This window comes from Leptinotarsa decemlineata, unplaced genomic scaffold, assembly GCF_025532065.1.
Source record: "Leptinotarsa decemlineata unplaced genomic scaffold, Ldec_3_MD MMD2_P_RNA_scaffold_9, whole genome shotgun sequence".
NCBI classification, from domain to species: Eukaryota; Metazoa; Arthropoda; class Insecta; order Coleoptera; family Chrysomelidae; genus Leptinotarsa; species Leptinotarsa decemlineata.
The window spans coordinates 3789352-3806528 of record NW_027412536.1 but is presented as its reverse complement, the minus strand read 5'-3'; the positions used below and the strand labels follow the sequence as shown (position 1 = coordinate 3806528).

At 34.3% G+C, this 17177-nt stretch overlaps 2 protein-coding genes across 3 annotated transcripts in view; both read right to left on the bottom strand.

The window, feature by feature from the left end:
* LOC111510141 (cationic amino acid transporter 2) overlaps window positions 1-17177 on the bottom strand; it is a 62086-nt gene that overhangs the window by 40464 nt on the left and 4445 nt on the right. The window lies entirely within an intron of this gene.
* Window positions 4026-7463, bottom strand: LOC141480608 (putative nuclease HARBI1; the record flags this gene model as incomplete). The annotated part of the gene is given in 3 exon segments (XM_074170799.1): window positions 4026-6960; window positions 6962-7099; window positions 7161-7463. Coding segments are annotated over 3 exon segments (777 nt in total), but the record flags the coding sequence as incomplete, so codon positions are not given.

Genomic DNA, 17177 nt, shown 5'->3' with positions numbered 1-17177 from the left:
TCAAACAAACAACGTTTGATCAATGCACTATTCACCGCGAATGCCTCTCGACTCCGTGGCTCGCGCCGTGATGGAGTTTAATCTGTTACCTAATAGCTCTTTCACACGATCCGGCGCGCGTCGCGCGACGCCCGCCACGCGGTGCACGCATGAAAAATGTGATGTTTACACAAGAGGTCGGTTTCGTCCAGCGCACACCGCGCGGCGCTTCCGTATTATGACTGTTCAGTAGAGGCTCAACTATTGAAATGTTACCATTGCGGAAGAAGAAAGTGCTAGCCATGTACTTGCTATGGAGAAGGCGAATAAGAAAGAGAAATAGGCGGTTTTGGATTCACCCATTGCTTCAAAATCGACATACTTCTGGGTCCTTCAAAGTTTTATTCAATTCATTGCGGAACAGTGAGGAAAGATTCTTTTCGTACTTTCGCATGTCAATCAAATCATTTGATGAACTTTGTGACAAACTGAAAGACAAGCTACAAAAACAAGATACAGACATGAGGAACTCCATCCAACCTATGGAAATGCTTGCCGTTACAATAAGGTAAGTTTATAAATGTAAAGACATATACATAAATGTAATACTGCTACATACGAAATTGATATTTTTTACTTTGTTAAAATATTCCAATCATGTGAATCTCCCTCAAAATCTAAGGACAACACACTTGATGGTGTAGGTGTAGCACGATGCGGGGTTGGTGTGCGTGATGGTTGCGTTGGTTGCAGGTTGCTTGCTTCTTGACTGGTTTGTTGGTTCACTGCTGGTTGAGGTATGAGGGTGAATCGGACGAATGTATGGGTTGGTGTAGGTCTGGTTTGGAAATTGCGGAGGAAATTGCGGCTGTTGTTGAGAATAATACATATTTGGAGGCTGACGCCCTGGATATGGATAGTGGACTTGCTGTTATTGAGAAGTAGGGGCTTGGATGGTTCCTTGACCCTGTCCTTGGGCCTTGACGTTTTTTAAAACCCCGAGAACCCCGAGTTGAAATTCGACAAACTGGTCATTAGTAAACGTTTTTAATGTTGGAATCATACTTCTGAAGAAGCCAAAGTAAGTTTCTTCTTCGTCATGCGGGTTTTCTAAAATTTTCATCATCTTCAGTTCGAACTCGTCCTCGTTTCTCTTCCTTTTTCTTGTTACCTGTGATTTGGTCGGTTGCGCTGGAATACGAGTTCCAGGATCGTCTATTATTTCTTCCGTTGGTGATGCAGTATTATTGCCTTCGGGTACGTTGATGGATGACTCTGTATCATGTTGGTGTGCTATTTTCTTCAAAAATTGAAGTTGGTCGTGATATACGTATTTTTTTATTTTACTAGCTCCAGCTCCTGATTTTTTTGAATCCTTATCTTGTCGAATATGCTTCATCCACATGTCCCTTACATTTCGCCATTTCTTAAGCAAGGTGTCCCCTGAAATTAAAACCCGCATTAGTTATATGAATATTTATATAAAACGTGTGGCGTTAAATAAATTAATTTGTCCATTATTATTTTTTATAAATATATTTTTCCGTCGAACGGACAAGTATCGGTAAACCATGGTAGAAAAAGTGGCTTTTTGACCAGTAACAATAATTGTTGAAAGGTTGAACTTGTTCTAGCGTTCTAACTTTTCTTTTGATTTGACCTATGGCGTGGAAAGAAACAAAAGACGAAATGCGGCTGAGGAAGGGACCGGTTCCGAAACTCTAATAAAGGCAGATATAAAATCTATTTTTGTTTGTTTCAGGTATCTGGCTTCTGGCAACACGTTTACTGACCTGCACTTCTACTACAAACTTGGAATTTCTACAATAAGTGAAATTGTAGAAAACGTATGCAGCAATATATGGGATGTCTTCCGATCTGAGTGTTTTCCTGAGCTGACGGCAAAGAATCTGAAGGAAATATCAGAAACATTTTTGAATAAAACACAATTTCCCCATTGTGTAGGAGCTGTGGATGGAAAACATATCAGAGTGGTCAAGCCGAAGCATAGTGGTTCTTTGTATTTCAACTACAAAGGTTATTTTTCTATTGTGCTAATGGCCGTGTGCGATGCAAATTATCGTTTTACCTTTGTTAATATTGGGGCTCACGGATCAGAAGCAGATCCCTCAGTTTTCCAGAAATCAAGTCTATGGAAAAACATTCAGGATCAAACAATAGAATTTCCTAAACCAGAACCTCTTCCAGGGAGTGAATCACCTAATATGCCTTATTTCTTCCTAGGAGATGAAGCGTTTCCCTTAAGAACTAAGCTTATGCGTCCTTTTGGAGGCCACAACTGTTGAAAAAAGAGTTTCCAACTATAGGTTAAGTAGAGGTAGAAGATTGATTGAATGCACCTTTGGCATCATGAGCAATAAATGGAGGATCTTTCATCGACATATGAATGTGAACATCAAATTAGCTGTAAAGATAACCAAAGCCTGTGTAATTCTACACAACTTCATTAGAGTAAGGGATGGAAATAGGTTAGAAGATGCATCTACTGTTGTTGGATGGGAAGATTTGCCAGTACGTACCAATCAAGGAACTAACCAGTCATTGCGGGGTGGGAACGAGTCTATCCAGGTTAGGAATGTTTTGGCTAAGTATTTCATGGCAAACGTTGGATCAGTATCATGGCAGTTAAAAAACATCTAATTAACATCTGTGGTCAAAAATGTGAACTGTTTACAATTATAAAATATTTTCAGGTATTTTTTGTTGCTAGTTCTAATCTTTTTTATTTACCCAGTACTATCAAAATTTAAAAAAAAACCTGTTATTTTCAATAAACATATTCATCATATGCTACGTGTTTTACTATATAATCTTTCAAATGGTACTTACCCAACTGTTTCTTTTCCGAAGCAGATTTTTCTTCAAATCCTTCAAATAGCTCCTGACAAATTTCTCTCCAAGCTTCCCTATTCTTGTTTCTATCTTTATATTCCTCTAGCGACTTGTCCCACAGCAATGGTCTTTCTTCCACAAACATGATTAATTTTTCCATGTCAGTATCATCAATATCAGTCTCAATGACCTTTTGTGTTTTACGCATTTTAACTCCTTAAATATATGTTCTAACTTCTACTTCTCTTTCGTTTCAGGATATAAAAACTTTTTTTATAATCCTCAATCACTTCAGCAACAAAACATTGATCAAACACAATACCATAGTAGGTCTTCACTCTCCAATAGCAGATCCAAGACTAGACGTTAAAGTCGTGCGGCGCGCGCCGGACCGTGTAAAAACCTCAATAAGAAACAATAGCCCTTCGCAGACTAATCCGGCGTGAACGCCGCATGTCCGGCGTAGGGGAGTCCGGCGGCAATTTGCGCGCCGCGAGGCTACTACGCCGTGCGGCGCGCGCCGCATGTAGTGTGGAAAGATTCATCTACTGCCATAGCTAAACGCCGCATAAGGCGCGAGCCGCACGGCGCGAACCGGATCGTGTGAAAGAGCTGTAACAATCCGCACGGACACTCCATAATGCCGCCTTTGATCTCACGCCATATTGAAAAGCAGATTACTCAGGCACAGAACACCCTAACTACAGGTGTTCTGTGACCCAGGGCCAGACATGCGACATGGTGTCTATAACAGAGGCGTACTGGAAATTTTATCTTGTCATAATTCATGAAATTGAACTTGTTTTCAAATGACTTCATCTAATAAAATAAGGTTCGTCATTTGATTGTTGCTATTTTATTCATCATAATGAATGATATATCGATACGATACTATTTGTAATTCTTTCAAATAATATAAGGAGTGATAGCTAAGGGTTTTCAGAATTAGATTTGACTGGCACAAAATGTGAGAATCACTTTACGGAAAACATCATCTCGTTTGGTTTGTTGCAACCCACGCAGAAATTTTCCTCTATCCATACATTAAGAGCCGTATATGTGAGTGAAACCTTTGGTGTTAAAGAAGAAACATTCGAATGGAGCCCTAAACTCCAAACATTTTTGTACTTGTTGCACGTTTTCACTATCCAAGTTAGCATCTTCAGAAGTTAAATTGATATTAAACATCAATTAATAAGATGCTAATTTGGTTACTGAAACGTGCATCGAGTACAAGTATGGTGTATGGGAAATTGAGCTCTAATTAAAAGGTTTCATTATTTGGCGATTATAGTCTGGTATGATCCCCAACTAGGGATTATCTTATTTTTGTCAGCATATCTCATTTGTTGAATATCACCATCCAATTGTTACAAAATTCTGCACCACTTCTATCAATAATAACAGCTTTGTTCCATAATACTCCACAGTGTGGAACAGGGTAGAAATTGAAAAAAAAAGTCAATCATAAAAATCAGAAACGTAATAAAATGTTTTCTCTATCAAATATTGTTTGAATTTGTTCTTGAACATGTATTTGGAGTCGTCTAAATTCCAAATATGATCAAATTTAGTTTGAAATTATGTATGAACTCGCTTGAATAAAAATTGATTAATCAGATTGAAAGAAACCATACTCAACAAGCGACTCACAAACGTTAGTAACTGAAACTCTCAAATAAAAATGTATTAGTGGTACCTACACACAAACATACATACATACATGCATGCATGTATCTATGTGTATCTATAGTATCTTTCACAGATAAGTAATTTGTTCAAAAAAAAGAAGAGGGGTTTCTTCTAAAACAACTACTCTTAATGGCTTTGTATATTATTATTATTATTTACACATGTACCTTGAATTGGTCAGATAACATTTATAAGATTACACATCATGTATGTATGTACTGTACAGAAAAGTATAGTGTAATTCTTAAATATCTATATTCATTCAACCTTGGAAATCTGTATGTAATCTAGTAACCCAGACAAATTTGTTTTTGCAAAGAACAGCTGTTCAGAGAGCTTCATCTAATAAAGAAGGTTTCATTCAAACAAAATAATAAGTTTTTGAAAGTTATATTAACTATTATATATTCTTAAGTATTATATAAATTGTTTTTTAAATTTCATGTCTACAATTTAATACCAAAATTAAACTTGACAGGTCCACTGCTTTTCAACATGGCCGACATAGCGACGCGAAGTATATGCGCGTTCTTTTTCCTCCCAAAGGAGTGTCCGTGCTGATTGTTAGCTATGCTGTGGAACTGATTCATGCCTTTGTTTTGCTCGCCCGCCGCGCTGCAAGTCGCCCACGCGGTTCGCTCGATACATTTCGCCGGTCGCCGTTGCACGTGGCTTCATAAGTACATTGCTATGCGTTCATTTCAGTCGCTAGACCCTTTGCCGTTCGCACCGCGAGAATATTCACATCGGCGAATGTCCTATGGCCAGGTTGTTAATCAAAGTGACTGCGCACTCACAAGTAGCTATCGGTGGTGGCAACGCCGAACGCCACCCTTCAGTAAAGCAGCGGTAGCTTTGTCTTGAGCTGCGATCCGTTTGTGTCGGCTTAACAAAGTATGCCATTTGAATGAACAGAGTTTACTTTGGTGGATGGCGACTAGTTCAGCTGCGCCTCGTGAATCGTGATACGCCGCATCAAAACGGTGACCAGAGAGAGGTGTTTTGCGTTTGTTTCTAATTTCTTGCGGAACACCTACAGGGTTATCACGGAACCCTAGATTCCCGCGGAACATACTTACAAACGTTTTTGAGGAGCGGGTATGCATTTATATTCGATTAGCGATTTTTTTATGTTGGTACAATCGTCTTGAAAATATGTTCACAGTTTCGGCTATTATCAGCAGTTTTTTGACGTTCGAATAAATTCTTTAATATTCTCCTCAACTTCAATATGCAGCGAATTATTGTTATAATGATACAGACAATATTTATTTAAAATTATCGTAATGTATCATAAATTTTTATTAGGTAATGGACGAAACTTTTTCCAAAAAAACTTGTTGTGGTCCAGTGGCCGTTGAATCTTCCACAGGTCTATCAAAAAAACAATTAGAAAGTAATGATAGTATGGGAGGATCTGATAGTAGATGCTCAATAAGTAAGTTAATTCCGTCTGAAAGCTTTGTTTCACTAAAATATTGTAAAAATGGAATTTAATTTCAGAATCAAATAAGACACTAATTGTCACTTTATTAGGAAAAATATTCAAGCAAAAAGAAGAACACCAACAACAAAAAAGAAAAAGACATAAAGAGCGAATGGAGATGGATGAAAAATTTTTGAACGTTTTAGAAAAGTTAGCTAATAAATAATGAAAAATTTCATGTACCGTTTGAAAATAAGTTGATAATTTCAAATTCTTTTGAAAATAAAGTTTTAAACTGTTAAATTCTACGTATAAATTAGCTTATAACCTTTTTACTTCTTTTATTAAACGAAGAAGTGTATTTCATGTTTTTATAAATAATAAAATTCAATATTAAAAAATTTTGACTTTGTACAATTCTTGTTATATATTACATTTGTGTGTGCAATCATATATGATTTAATAGTATGTTCAATGTTTGTTATTGGCTTGATATCAATATAGTATTAACAAATTTTTTGGAAATTTTGAAGTTTTCATATTCCGTGAAAATACTGTTTTTCCGGAAAAATTTTCAACTCTCACAGAAATGTTCATTAGATTTCCATGATTTAAAGCACTAAGAAATTATTATCACGACCGAAAACATAATTTACAATTGTTCAACATAATTATTACAAAGAAATCATTACAACATCTCTTTTTAAAATTCCTGCATTACGTCTTACTTCGCGTGAATTGTTACCATTATTCTCGTTATTAGTACAGATATTATGAATTACGCAACATGCAACAATATACTCTGCCATTAAATCCACTCTTGTCATCGGTAGACAATTTAATAAGCTCCTCATTCGTCCTTTCAATAATCCGATGCATCTTTCAACAGTAACTCGAGCAGCTGATTAACGATAATTGTATTTTTTCTGTTTTTCACTTGAATGTCCATTAATTCGATAAGGGGTAAGTAAGTGCTGATGTATTTCATAAGCAGAATCGCCCGTCCTCAGGATCCATGTCTTCAGGGAATGCATTGTCATTGTTCAAGTAATTTGCAACGTCTGACAAACGAAAAACTCTTTGATCATGAACAGATCCTGGATTTCCAGCGTAACAATTGGTTATTAGACCCTTGTGGTCACATACCGGCTATAAAAAAATGTAAATTTACTTTAATATTATACCAAAATTAATATACTTACATATATCAGTTGTTAAATATCTGTAGCTGAATGGAATGGAATCCTTTCCGATTGATGTAATCTACTGGATTCTGTTTTGGCGCATTTATACGAATGTGAGTCTCATAAATGGCTCCTATTGTTTTAGGAAAACCACTTGCTCCCTCAAATCCACGTATTACTTCAATAGCACCATCTCCCGTAGACCATTGTATAAATCTTGAGGCTCTTTTAAATAATGCATGACAAACTCGACGTACAGCCCTTTCTGCAGTAGCTCGTCCTACATTGAATTTGTCACAGTCGGATCTACAATAAAAGTAAAAATCAAAAGTTCAGTCATATACTTCTGAACTGTGCTACATCAGACTAAATAGTTTATTTCTAAAATAATGTGACCTGTAAGAATCTGTTGTAGCCATTTTCCAAAAAGCTATCATCAATTGATGATAGGAAGCAATCGTAGGGCATCCAGGAACATGCTGAACTAAATATTCTCGTATTAATTCATGTAAATATCAAAAAGTATTTCTTGAAAGTCTACAAAAAAACAACAGACTTACATAAGACAAATTTTCATAATCTACAATGTTATAGTTATGCGATAGAAAATCATTTACCTGAAATGACTTTTGAATTCATCATCTGAATAACGATAAACTACGTTATCGTAATCAATAATACGTGGTCGAAGTTTTCTGTTTTCATAATCACATTTTTGTAAAATTGTAGACCATTCTTCATCTGAACTGGATGAACTACTACTTTCTGGAGCATTGTTGCGACGCATCACCAAATATCCAACTGTTGCCGCCAAAGACATTTTAATAATATTTGAACGTAGGATAATTAAATACACCACTAATTATCAATTCTTTCAATATAAATCAATGTAATCAATAATTATTTAAGTTCATTTTTAAGGCTTACAGATTAAAACTTGACCTTTTAAATCTGTTGCTTTCTTTTCATGAACTCGCCATTTGTATTATACTAGAGGTTATTATAACCTTCCCACGCAAATAGTTAATTTGAGTCAGTATAGGAAAATCAAACAACAATCCATAAATTCAAAACATTCCTGAAAAAAAATCATTTTATTCGTTATATAACAGTTTTATGCCATGAATTATGTTGAATTTCAAGTTGAGTATATTTCTAAAATCTAATATGTGTGATTGATGACTTGTTATTTTGTGGTAATTCATGATCACTTTAATGAAATGAATAAAAACACTTCTGTCTAATTACCACGAGTTAATTTTATTTATACGACCGGTTTCGGGTTCAACCCTATTATCAAGTATAAAAATAAAATGTGAAATTTGAAAACATGGTTATATCGGGAGTTTTTAGGTAAGATGGAATGACAGGTAATTAAACGAACCAGGGTTCCAACTTTAAAATTCAACACTGAAGATTATAGGGGTTGTTAAACCGAAACCGGTCGTACCTATATAAATAAAATCAACTAGTGGTAATTAGGCTAAAGTGTTTTATTCATTTAATTGAAGTTCCTAAAATCTGATTTATATTTTGTAAAATGTTGCATGTTACAAAATCGTACTTTGAAAAGATGTTTTACACCCAATTTTTGTTCGTATAACTAAATATTACAAACGATATAACATGTACAAAAAAAACGAATAAACAGAAAAATCACAGAAGCAATTCAAACTGCTTGTAGGTGATATAATGACAAATTCAGGTAAAAATGTGTTTTTTTTTTTTATAAGAGTGACATTTAGGTTAAATGTCACACTTCAGTAACGACATAATCAGAACACACTTTTTTCTATCAAATACTCATTTGGAATTTATAATATTGGTAAAAATATTACTTCATATCTTTGAGAATCCAGTCACTAAATATTTTTTTAATTTTTCAATATTCTGTATCTCATTAGGTATCTAGGTACCAGGTATAGTCGAAGTAACCTGTATTGTGAATAGTTAAAGCTGTCGGTGAGCTCAAAGCCAAAAAAACAATACAAAGAAATGATGCCGCTGCCAACTAGTCCACGTGTATTGAAAAATTGGCGGTTCTTATTGGATGATTTTTACTGACCGAGTTTTATGATTGGCTGAAGAGTCATAAAATTAAATTTGAAGTCATGTTACGGTGACGAATAGAATGCCACGATGTTTATACACGGCGTGTTGTCAATGTTCAGTTCAGGAACTGATCGCGATTTGAGTGTTGAAATTCGATATTGGTGCAGTTATAAATACTTAAAATTTTTGTTAACTGTTTGAAATGTGGCGTTCTTGAACAAGTACTAATAGTAATAACGAGTGTGATAACAACGCAGCCTTTTTTTGAGTAGTGATTCCAATAGCGATGGTTAACAATGCGAAAAAGAGATACTAAATATTTTTTTAATTTTTCAATATTCTGGATCTCATTAGGTATCTAGGAACCAGGTATAGTCGAAGTAACCTGTATTGTGAATAGTTAAAGCTGTCGGCGAGCTCAAAGCCAAAAAAAAACAATACAAAGAAATGATGCCGCTGCCAACTAGTCCACGTGGATTGAAAAATTGGCGGTTCTTATTGGATGATTTTTACTGACCGAGTTTTATGATTGGCTGAAGAGTCATAAAATTAAATTTGAAGTCATGTTACGGTGACGAATAGAATGCGAGGATGTTTATACACGGCGTGTTGTCAATGTTCAGTTCAGGAACTGATCGCGATTTGAGTGTGTTCAAATTCGATATTGGTGCAGTTATAATTACTTAAAATTTTTGTTATCTGTTTGAAATGTAGCGTTCTTGGACAAGTATAAATAGTAATATATATATATATATATATATATATATATATATATATATATATATATATATATATATATATATATATAATAGTATAAACATAAACATAATAATATATAAGAATCTACATCTCAAGTTTGGTTTCGAGGGAAACAAACTATTACAAGCAACATCAGATTTGACCAAAATTCCTTTCTCATCCCTACGTAAAATAATAGTCAAAAATAAACCTTATGAACGCAAGACGCGATGTGATACGGGATTACCAAAACCTCATCATTATCATCATTAAAAAAAACAATATACGACTGTTACAAAAGCAATGAGATTCCTACAACTGAAATAAGAAAAAAATGAATTCTTCCGGCCATAAAGTGAGCTGCTGTGTCAAAACTCTTCAGAATTGGATGAAGAAACTAGGATTTAGATTTAAAATAATGAACAAAGGTCAAGCAGTTATGGAAAGCGAAAGAATAGTGAAATTGCGTAACAAATACTTAGAACAAATAACTTAATATAGACAAAAATAATGGCAAATTTTCTATTTGGACGAAATTTGGTAGGAGAATGTGTACGCCTAACATGCCTGCAAGGATGGCGACTAATCATTGTGCGTTGCGGAGGAAGTGAAGGATGGGTTCCAAATTCATTGAAATTATGTGGAAAAAAACTTGCAATTTTGACTATCATAAGAACATGGAAGCTAATATTTTTGAGGAATGGTTTGAAAACACATTGATCCCCAATTTGGATGCGAAAATTATAATATTTTTTGACATTTTATCGATATAATCCCAAGATTCTTGTTAGTAAAACGTAACAATGTCATTTTTACAAATTTAAACTCCTTTCTTCTGCATACATGTATAACTAACGCAGTGGGTGTCGTCTCTGGTATGAAAAAATCGTTGAACAATTGATTGAAGCCAGTAGTGATGCTGAGTCAAAAGTTTTATCAGTAATGAAACACATAGGAAGTTTATATTAAGGTGAAACTTCATAAATCGCTCAATTATTCTAAGGGTGTGGTATCATGTGAAGATCTTCTCAACTGCCAATTGTCAGATTGCTGAAAAACTCAGTAACCAGGGCGTTATGAATGTCGAAAGAATTATGGCTAGAACTAATGGACAATGAGTCAAAACGTCATAAAAAGAACAATAGAACAACCTTGCCGTCAAGAGTCAGTGCAGCTTTTCACTTCCTTCTAGTTCGTCCTTATATTCCATCAACACTAAAATGATTCAAATGCCAGAAATTTTGGCTAACGTTGCCTAACTATTTTTGAGTGACTTTAATGCCCATAGTACGCTATGGAGTTGTATAGATACTCCAGAAATGCACGGCAAAGGATATTGAAAAGTTATTTGGAGAAGCATAATATCGTAATCTTCAACACTGGCGAATATACCCATTAGTGTGCATCAACAAGACATTTCATTCTTCATCATTAACACATAATTTGAATTGGGAATTATTACCAGATTTATTTGGAAGCGACCACTGTCAATTCAAGTTGTCCAAACAAGTAAGTAGCGGCTGAAGCGCTGCTGGCTAACATGGGAAGCTGATAGGGACAAATTCCATCATCCGAAGATGAAAATATTTCTACTCGCCTGGATAATATCATCAACAGTATCATCACGACAGCAAAAGAAGCAATCCCTCAGTCTATTGTGGTATTGATGAAAAAAAAATCTTATGAACCTCAGTTGGAATATTGGAAAATCCTTCCTTACTGCGCATCTAAGACCTGAAAAGCATCTATATACGGAGAAACAGAGATGTATGGGTAAGTGTTAAGTGAGTGTCTTTTGCATTTATAAGTACAGATTTAAAAAGTTCTTCACTTTTTCACCCAAAAAGGAAAAATAAATCATTTTTGTCTAGGCACCAAGTCATGATGGTATTAAAGGAAATGAAAAGACATAAAAGGCTGCGAAAGCTGCCAGGGAACCTGAACAATAAGATATTCCAATCAATGTTTCGGATACCCGCATACATATGGCCCATCAGCTCAACGAAAACGGGCAAAACATCTGAGGAAATTTCAACTCAAAACCATCACAGATCGAAAAGACAGTTTTCATCTGGAAATATCCTGATGGTATATATAGTTGACTTAGCTCGTTAAAGAGTAGGGAAAACTGAATAAACCTTATCATCTATTCAAAAAACAGACATTATTGTGTGATTTCTACTGTTGACGTCACAATTGTCACGATCATTCTATCGTATAGCAAAACATGTGTCGCGGTTTTCTAAAGTTTCAAGTTTTAATGGATTTTTATCAAGTATCGGTCAGTTCTATCATATTTTTAAACTTATCATATCTGATGAAGGTGGAGATTATATAAGATACGTCATACACCTTTATCCGTTGAGCTTATATTTGTCAATTGTTTCAAGTATAATAATGTCAGAGCCCAGTTGAACCTAGCAGATGACTTGTTGATAATTCTTCCCAACGACCTCATTTGTGCTACCGAAAAAGACTGAAATTCTGCGATGTTATTGGCATATCTGAATGAACATGATCAGAAAATTGAGAGATTCGCGGCGAAATGACACCAGTCATCGATGCCGAGAAATTACAAAAAAACACCCCCTCACCATAAAATTCCGTATAGAAGTTGTGACAGTGTTAGCGAAAATAAATCATTTTTAATTGTCTGATATCCATAAAATCTGTTAGACACATAAATTTCGGAAGAAAACCTCTCAGCTTTTTGAGAAGTTGTTCCATGTGTAAATTCACTTTTATATCAAGCAATCGTGACACCAAAATAATTCACCGATATTGTTGAAATTTGTTTGTTTAAGTTTACATTGGGAGGGTCTGGGTTTGGTGATTCGTTAATATAAGATGTGAATGATATATACCAAGTTGTAATTAGTAGTTGATTAATTAGATTGGAACCGTTCCGAATTTTTTTTGAAAATAATTTCCAACGGTTTGTTTCATATTTTGCCAATTTGAATATACAAAATGGCAGTATTATCGGCAAAATTCATAGTTTGACTAGATATGGTGAATAAAAGTGGCCCCAGTACAGTGCTCAGAGGGACACCATAATTTGTAACACATGATTATCGTCTTGAATGCCAAGTCACCATAGTGCCAGTTATCAGTATGAAATAAGTGGTGAAATTCTTGTAATTTGTACGTACTCTGAAGGCCACTTTCCACCTCTGGATTATTTGCGAATCTACTAACTTGACTAACTACAAACATTATATTAAGATATGAAACAACAAATCTACTAACTTGACTAACTACAAACATTATATTAAGATATGAAACAACAAACAGTAACGGAACGACAGTACTACGTATTGAATCTTTTCAAAATTTTAATAAATATATGCTTTCACATACCTCCTTTATATTATCATGATTCTCATCAAAATTCTCCTCTTCAACTCACAGCACCACCAAACTCCAACCTCCAAAATCGTTCTGGACCCCTTTTTCACTTCTTTGAGGTCACAATGATATCGGAATTACCTTCAGGAGACCGAATAGTTCAAAGTTCATTTTGATAAAACTTTGATTATGAATAACTTTTAGAAAAGTTCTGTAGTGACCTAGAACCCTGTTAACTATTGATAAATGTGTGAAGGTGTGCCCTTGAGAAAGAATTGCATTCACGGAATAAGCTATCGGGAAAATTCAATGCAATTCAAATATAGTAGTAGTAGTATTTATTAATCATATTGAATACACTCAGTACAAATGGCAGGTCACAGAATAGGTATACTAACATAAATGAGTAAAAATATATATATGTATATGAAATATAGAGATGTCAGGAATAACAATTACAAACTTATAACAACAAATAGCTTCACAAAAGGAACGTAAATATTAAAATAAACATATATCTGAACATAAATATTTGCTAACACAGACCACTTGTAAACATTCAGTGCTCGAAAAATTCTTCCATAGTATAAAAGCAAAAGATATTTCTTTGTTTTGTTCTTGAAATTGTCATAGCTGCTAATGTCTTTAAGAAACTCTTGTTGTAGCTTGATCAGCTTGAATATTAGTAGCTTGAATATTAGTCTAATAAGTCTAATATACTTTATTAATGAATCGAAGAGGTTTTTGTATTAAAGTGTATGATTTTTAAAATTCTTACAAAGCGCTTTCGACTTTCGTTATCATCAGTGCTCACCTGAAAGTAAGTGATCTAGATGAAAAGGGAATTTAGTGATAATTGAAGTTGTAAAATTTTTAAGGTTGAGAAATTTGGAAAAATTGTTTGAGATTACTTACTTGTCAGGCAACAGGAAGTATCAAATTAAGTAAATTGCAAATTTGTAATATTTGACTTATATAAAACAAAATAGGCTTATAGGCAAGAAAATACATTTTTGGATTGAGGCCATGTGGTTCAGTCAAAGTATCATATGAAGAAGGACAACTTGAGACAGAATGTGTCAAGTGTCATGTTAAAATAATGGTACCAACTTGTGGAGTGATCCATTATGGATTTGATTGAATATGTAGAGGAAAAATTTCGAATAAATTATATTAATAAAATGTGATTAATTAATAATTCATAATCCTCTTATGAAGGGGAAGGAAATCTCTGTTTACTTGAGTGTTCAAACAATGCTCATTGTTGGAAAGCTCTTTAGAAATCTCCAACTCTTCAAACAAGTCAAACAACAAGGAAATTTTTATTATCTATTTTATGTAATATTTTGGAATTTCTATTGGGACTAAAGTTGTGATTGTGACATTTTATGTGGTGGCCAAAAGCAGATTTGTCGTTTTTTTTTAAATGTTCATTAATACGAGTGAAAAGAGGTCTACAGGTTCTACCAATGTAAGATGCGAACAATCAGAACAGTCAAGCTTGTAGACTCCACTTCTATGTAATTTGTTGATTTTGTCTTTAGAATTTACTAAAAAGTCACTTAAGTTGTTTTGAGATTTAAAAGAAATTTTTGTATCAGGTATGATATTTTCTATAAATTTGGAAATAACAGTACACATATTTTGATCAAAATAAGGTGAGGAAAAATATCTCACAGAAGGTGAATTAACCAAGGTGGTAGAGTTGAAGGCCAATCTTCTATCTGATCTGAGTTTAAATTTACTAATCAATTTGTGAATAATGGATGGTTGATAACCATTGTTGACAGCAATCTGTTTTGAAGTATTTAATTCTAAATTGAAATTGAAATCAATTCTTATTGACAAAGCCTTGTGCGAAATATAAATAACTTATACATGAAATCACAAAAGTATCACAAAAGTAAAATCACTAAAAGTAAGTGATAACATGAACTGAAAAGAGACATGTAAATAATAACAAACGTTCAATAAGAACATGGCCAATAAAATTAAATAAATCAATTTGAACTAAATTGAATAAAATCAAACCAATAAAATACCGTAGATATTACAGTTAGTCTTCTCAATTAAAATTATCATTGTAGAATTCTGCTAAGCTATAATAAGGTCTCACAGAAAGCAAGTCTTTCAACTCTTTCTCAAGCGCTCTAAGGTCATTTATGGTTCTTATAGCTTGAGGAAGGTGATTGAACATTTTGGGTCCATTGTGAATAATGGAATCTTCAACTAAAGTCGAAGAAGGCAGCGATAATTTAAAGCTGAATCTTTGCCTAGTTTGATACATTGGCGCGTCCAAGTTGTTAAACAATACCCTATTTTTGAAGAGAAGGCAGATTGTCTCATATATAAATAAGGAGACCACAGTTAGGATTCTGTTAGAGGCAAAAATGGGCCGACAAGGGTCCCTAGGCTTGGCTTTGCATATGCATCGTATTGCACGTTTTTGTGTTAGTAATACTGATTGAATGCATGTGGTAGAACACACACCCCAAAAGCAAATACCATAACGAAGATGGGATTCAAAAAGGGAATGATAAACCATTCTAGTTTCTGCAGATCCGAGGTCAAATGCAGTTACTCGTATTGCATAACATCCAGAGGAGAGCTTCGATTTCAAAGTATCTACATATTTGTTGAATTTTAAATTATTGTCAATGAACAAGCCAAGGAATTTAGAAGTTGGTACGTTGTCAATTTGAATATTATTTAGATGTACGGCTGGAGTCTGGCAACGATAGGACACTACTTTTGTATTTGATGAATTCACGCTCAAGAGATTTGATTCAAACCAGTCCTTCGCTTTTGTGATGTCATTCTCAATAACTTCATACAACGTATGGTTGTTAGGAGCATGCCATAAAATTGTAGTATTATCAGCAAATAAAGTACATTTTCCTTGGATGTGTATAGACGATAGGTCATTAATGTAAATCAAGAATAAAAGTGGGCCCAGTACCGAACCTTGTGGGACGCCACAAGTAATTTTACCTTCATTTGAGTATGAAGTGGTTTTGACCATCTGAGTGCGATCTGCTAAGTATGACTCAAACCACTTAAGACTTATTCCAGTTATACCGCATCTACTGAGTTTCCGTGAAAGAATTTTATGATTCACACAATCAAATTCTTTGGCTATATCACAGAAGATCGCAGACACTGTTTCTTTGTCATTTATGTTGAAATAAACATTTTAAAGAAAGGAAAATATAGCATCGGAAGTGTTTTTTTGCTTTTGGACGCCAAACTGGCAATCACTTATTATTTTGTTTTCATTCAGAAAACAAAGGAGTCTTGTTTTGACTAATTTTTCTATCAATTTAGCCATTGCAGAGATTAGAGAAATTGGACGAAGACTTGATGGACCATTGATGACTTCTCCCTTTGGCAGTGCTAACACAATCGACTTCTTCAAAAAAACTGGAAAGATTTCTTCTCTAAATGAATTATTTATTAGACTTACTAATATATCGAGTATTCTTATCGGAATATTTTCTAGGACTTTTATAGAGATTTCACCTGAGCCTGTAGAGTTTTTATTTTTAATGGAAAATACTGTTTCATGCAGTTCGTAACTTCGATATTCACATAGTCTAAGGGGTCACCGGCTGCTTTCATAATGTTCGTCAAGTCCTCCGCAATAGAGCAATAGAAGTTATTGAGTTCAGTAGGAGAAAACGGAATGTCTACAATTTTTTTGTGTCTCTTGCCAGTAAGTTCATTAATGATACACCAAGTTTCTTTTGATTTATTCGTAGGATTGAGATACACCTTAGAATGAACTACTTCGTGATCTGACAATCCAGAAGAAAGAACATCACAAGAAACTAGCTCTTAGTCTAAATTTGAATAAAAATAATCTCAATTTTGAGTTGCGTGACCTTGGGAAAAGATGTGTTCATGTA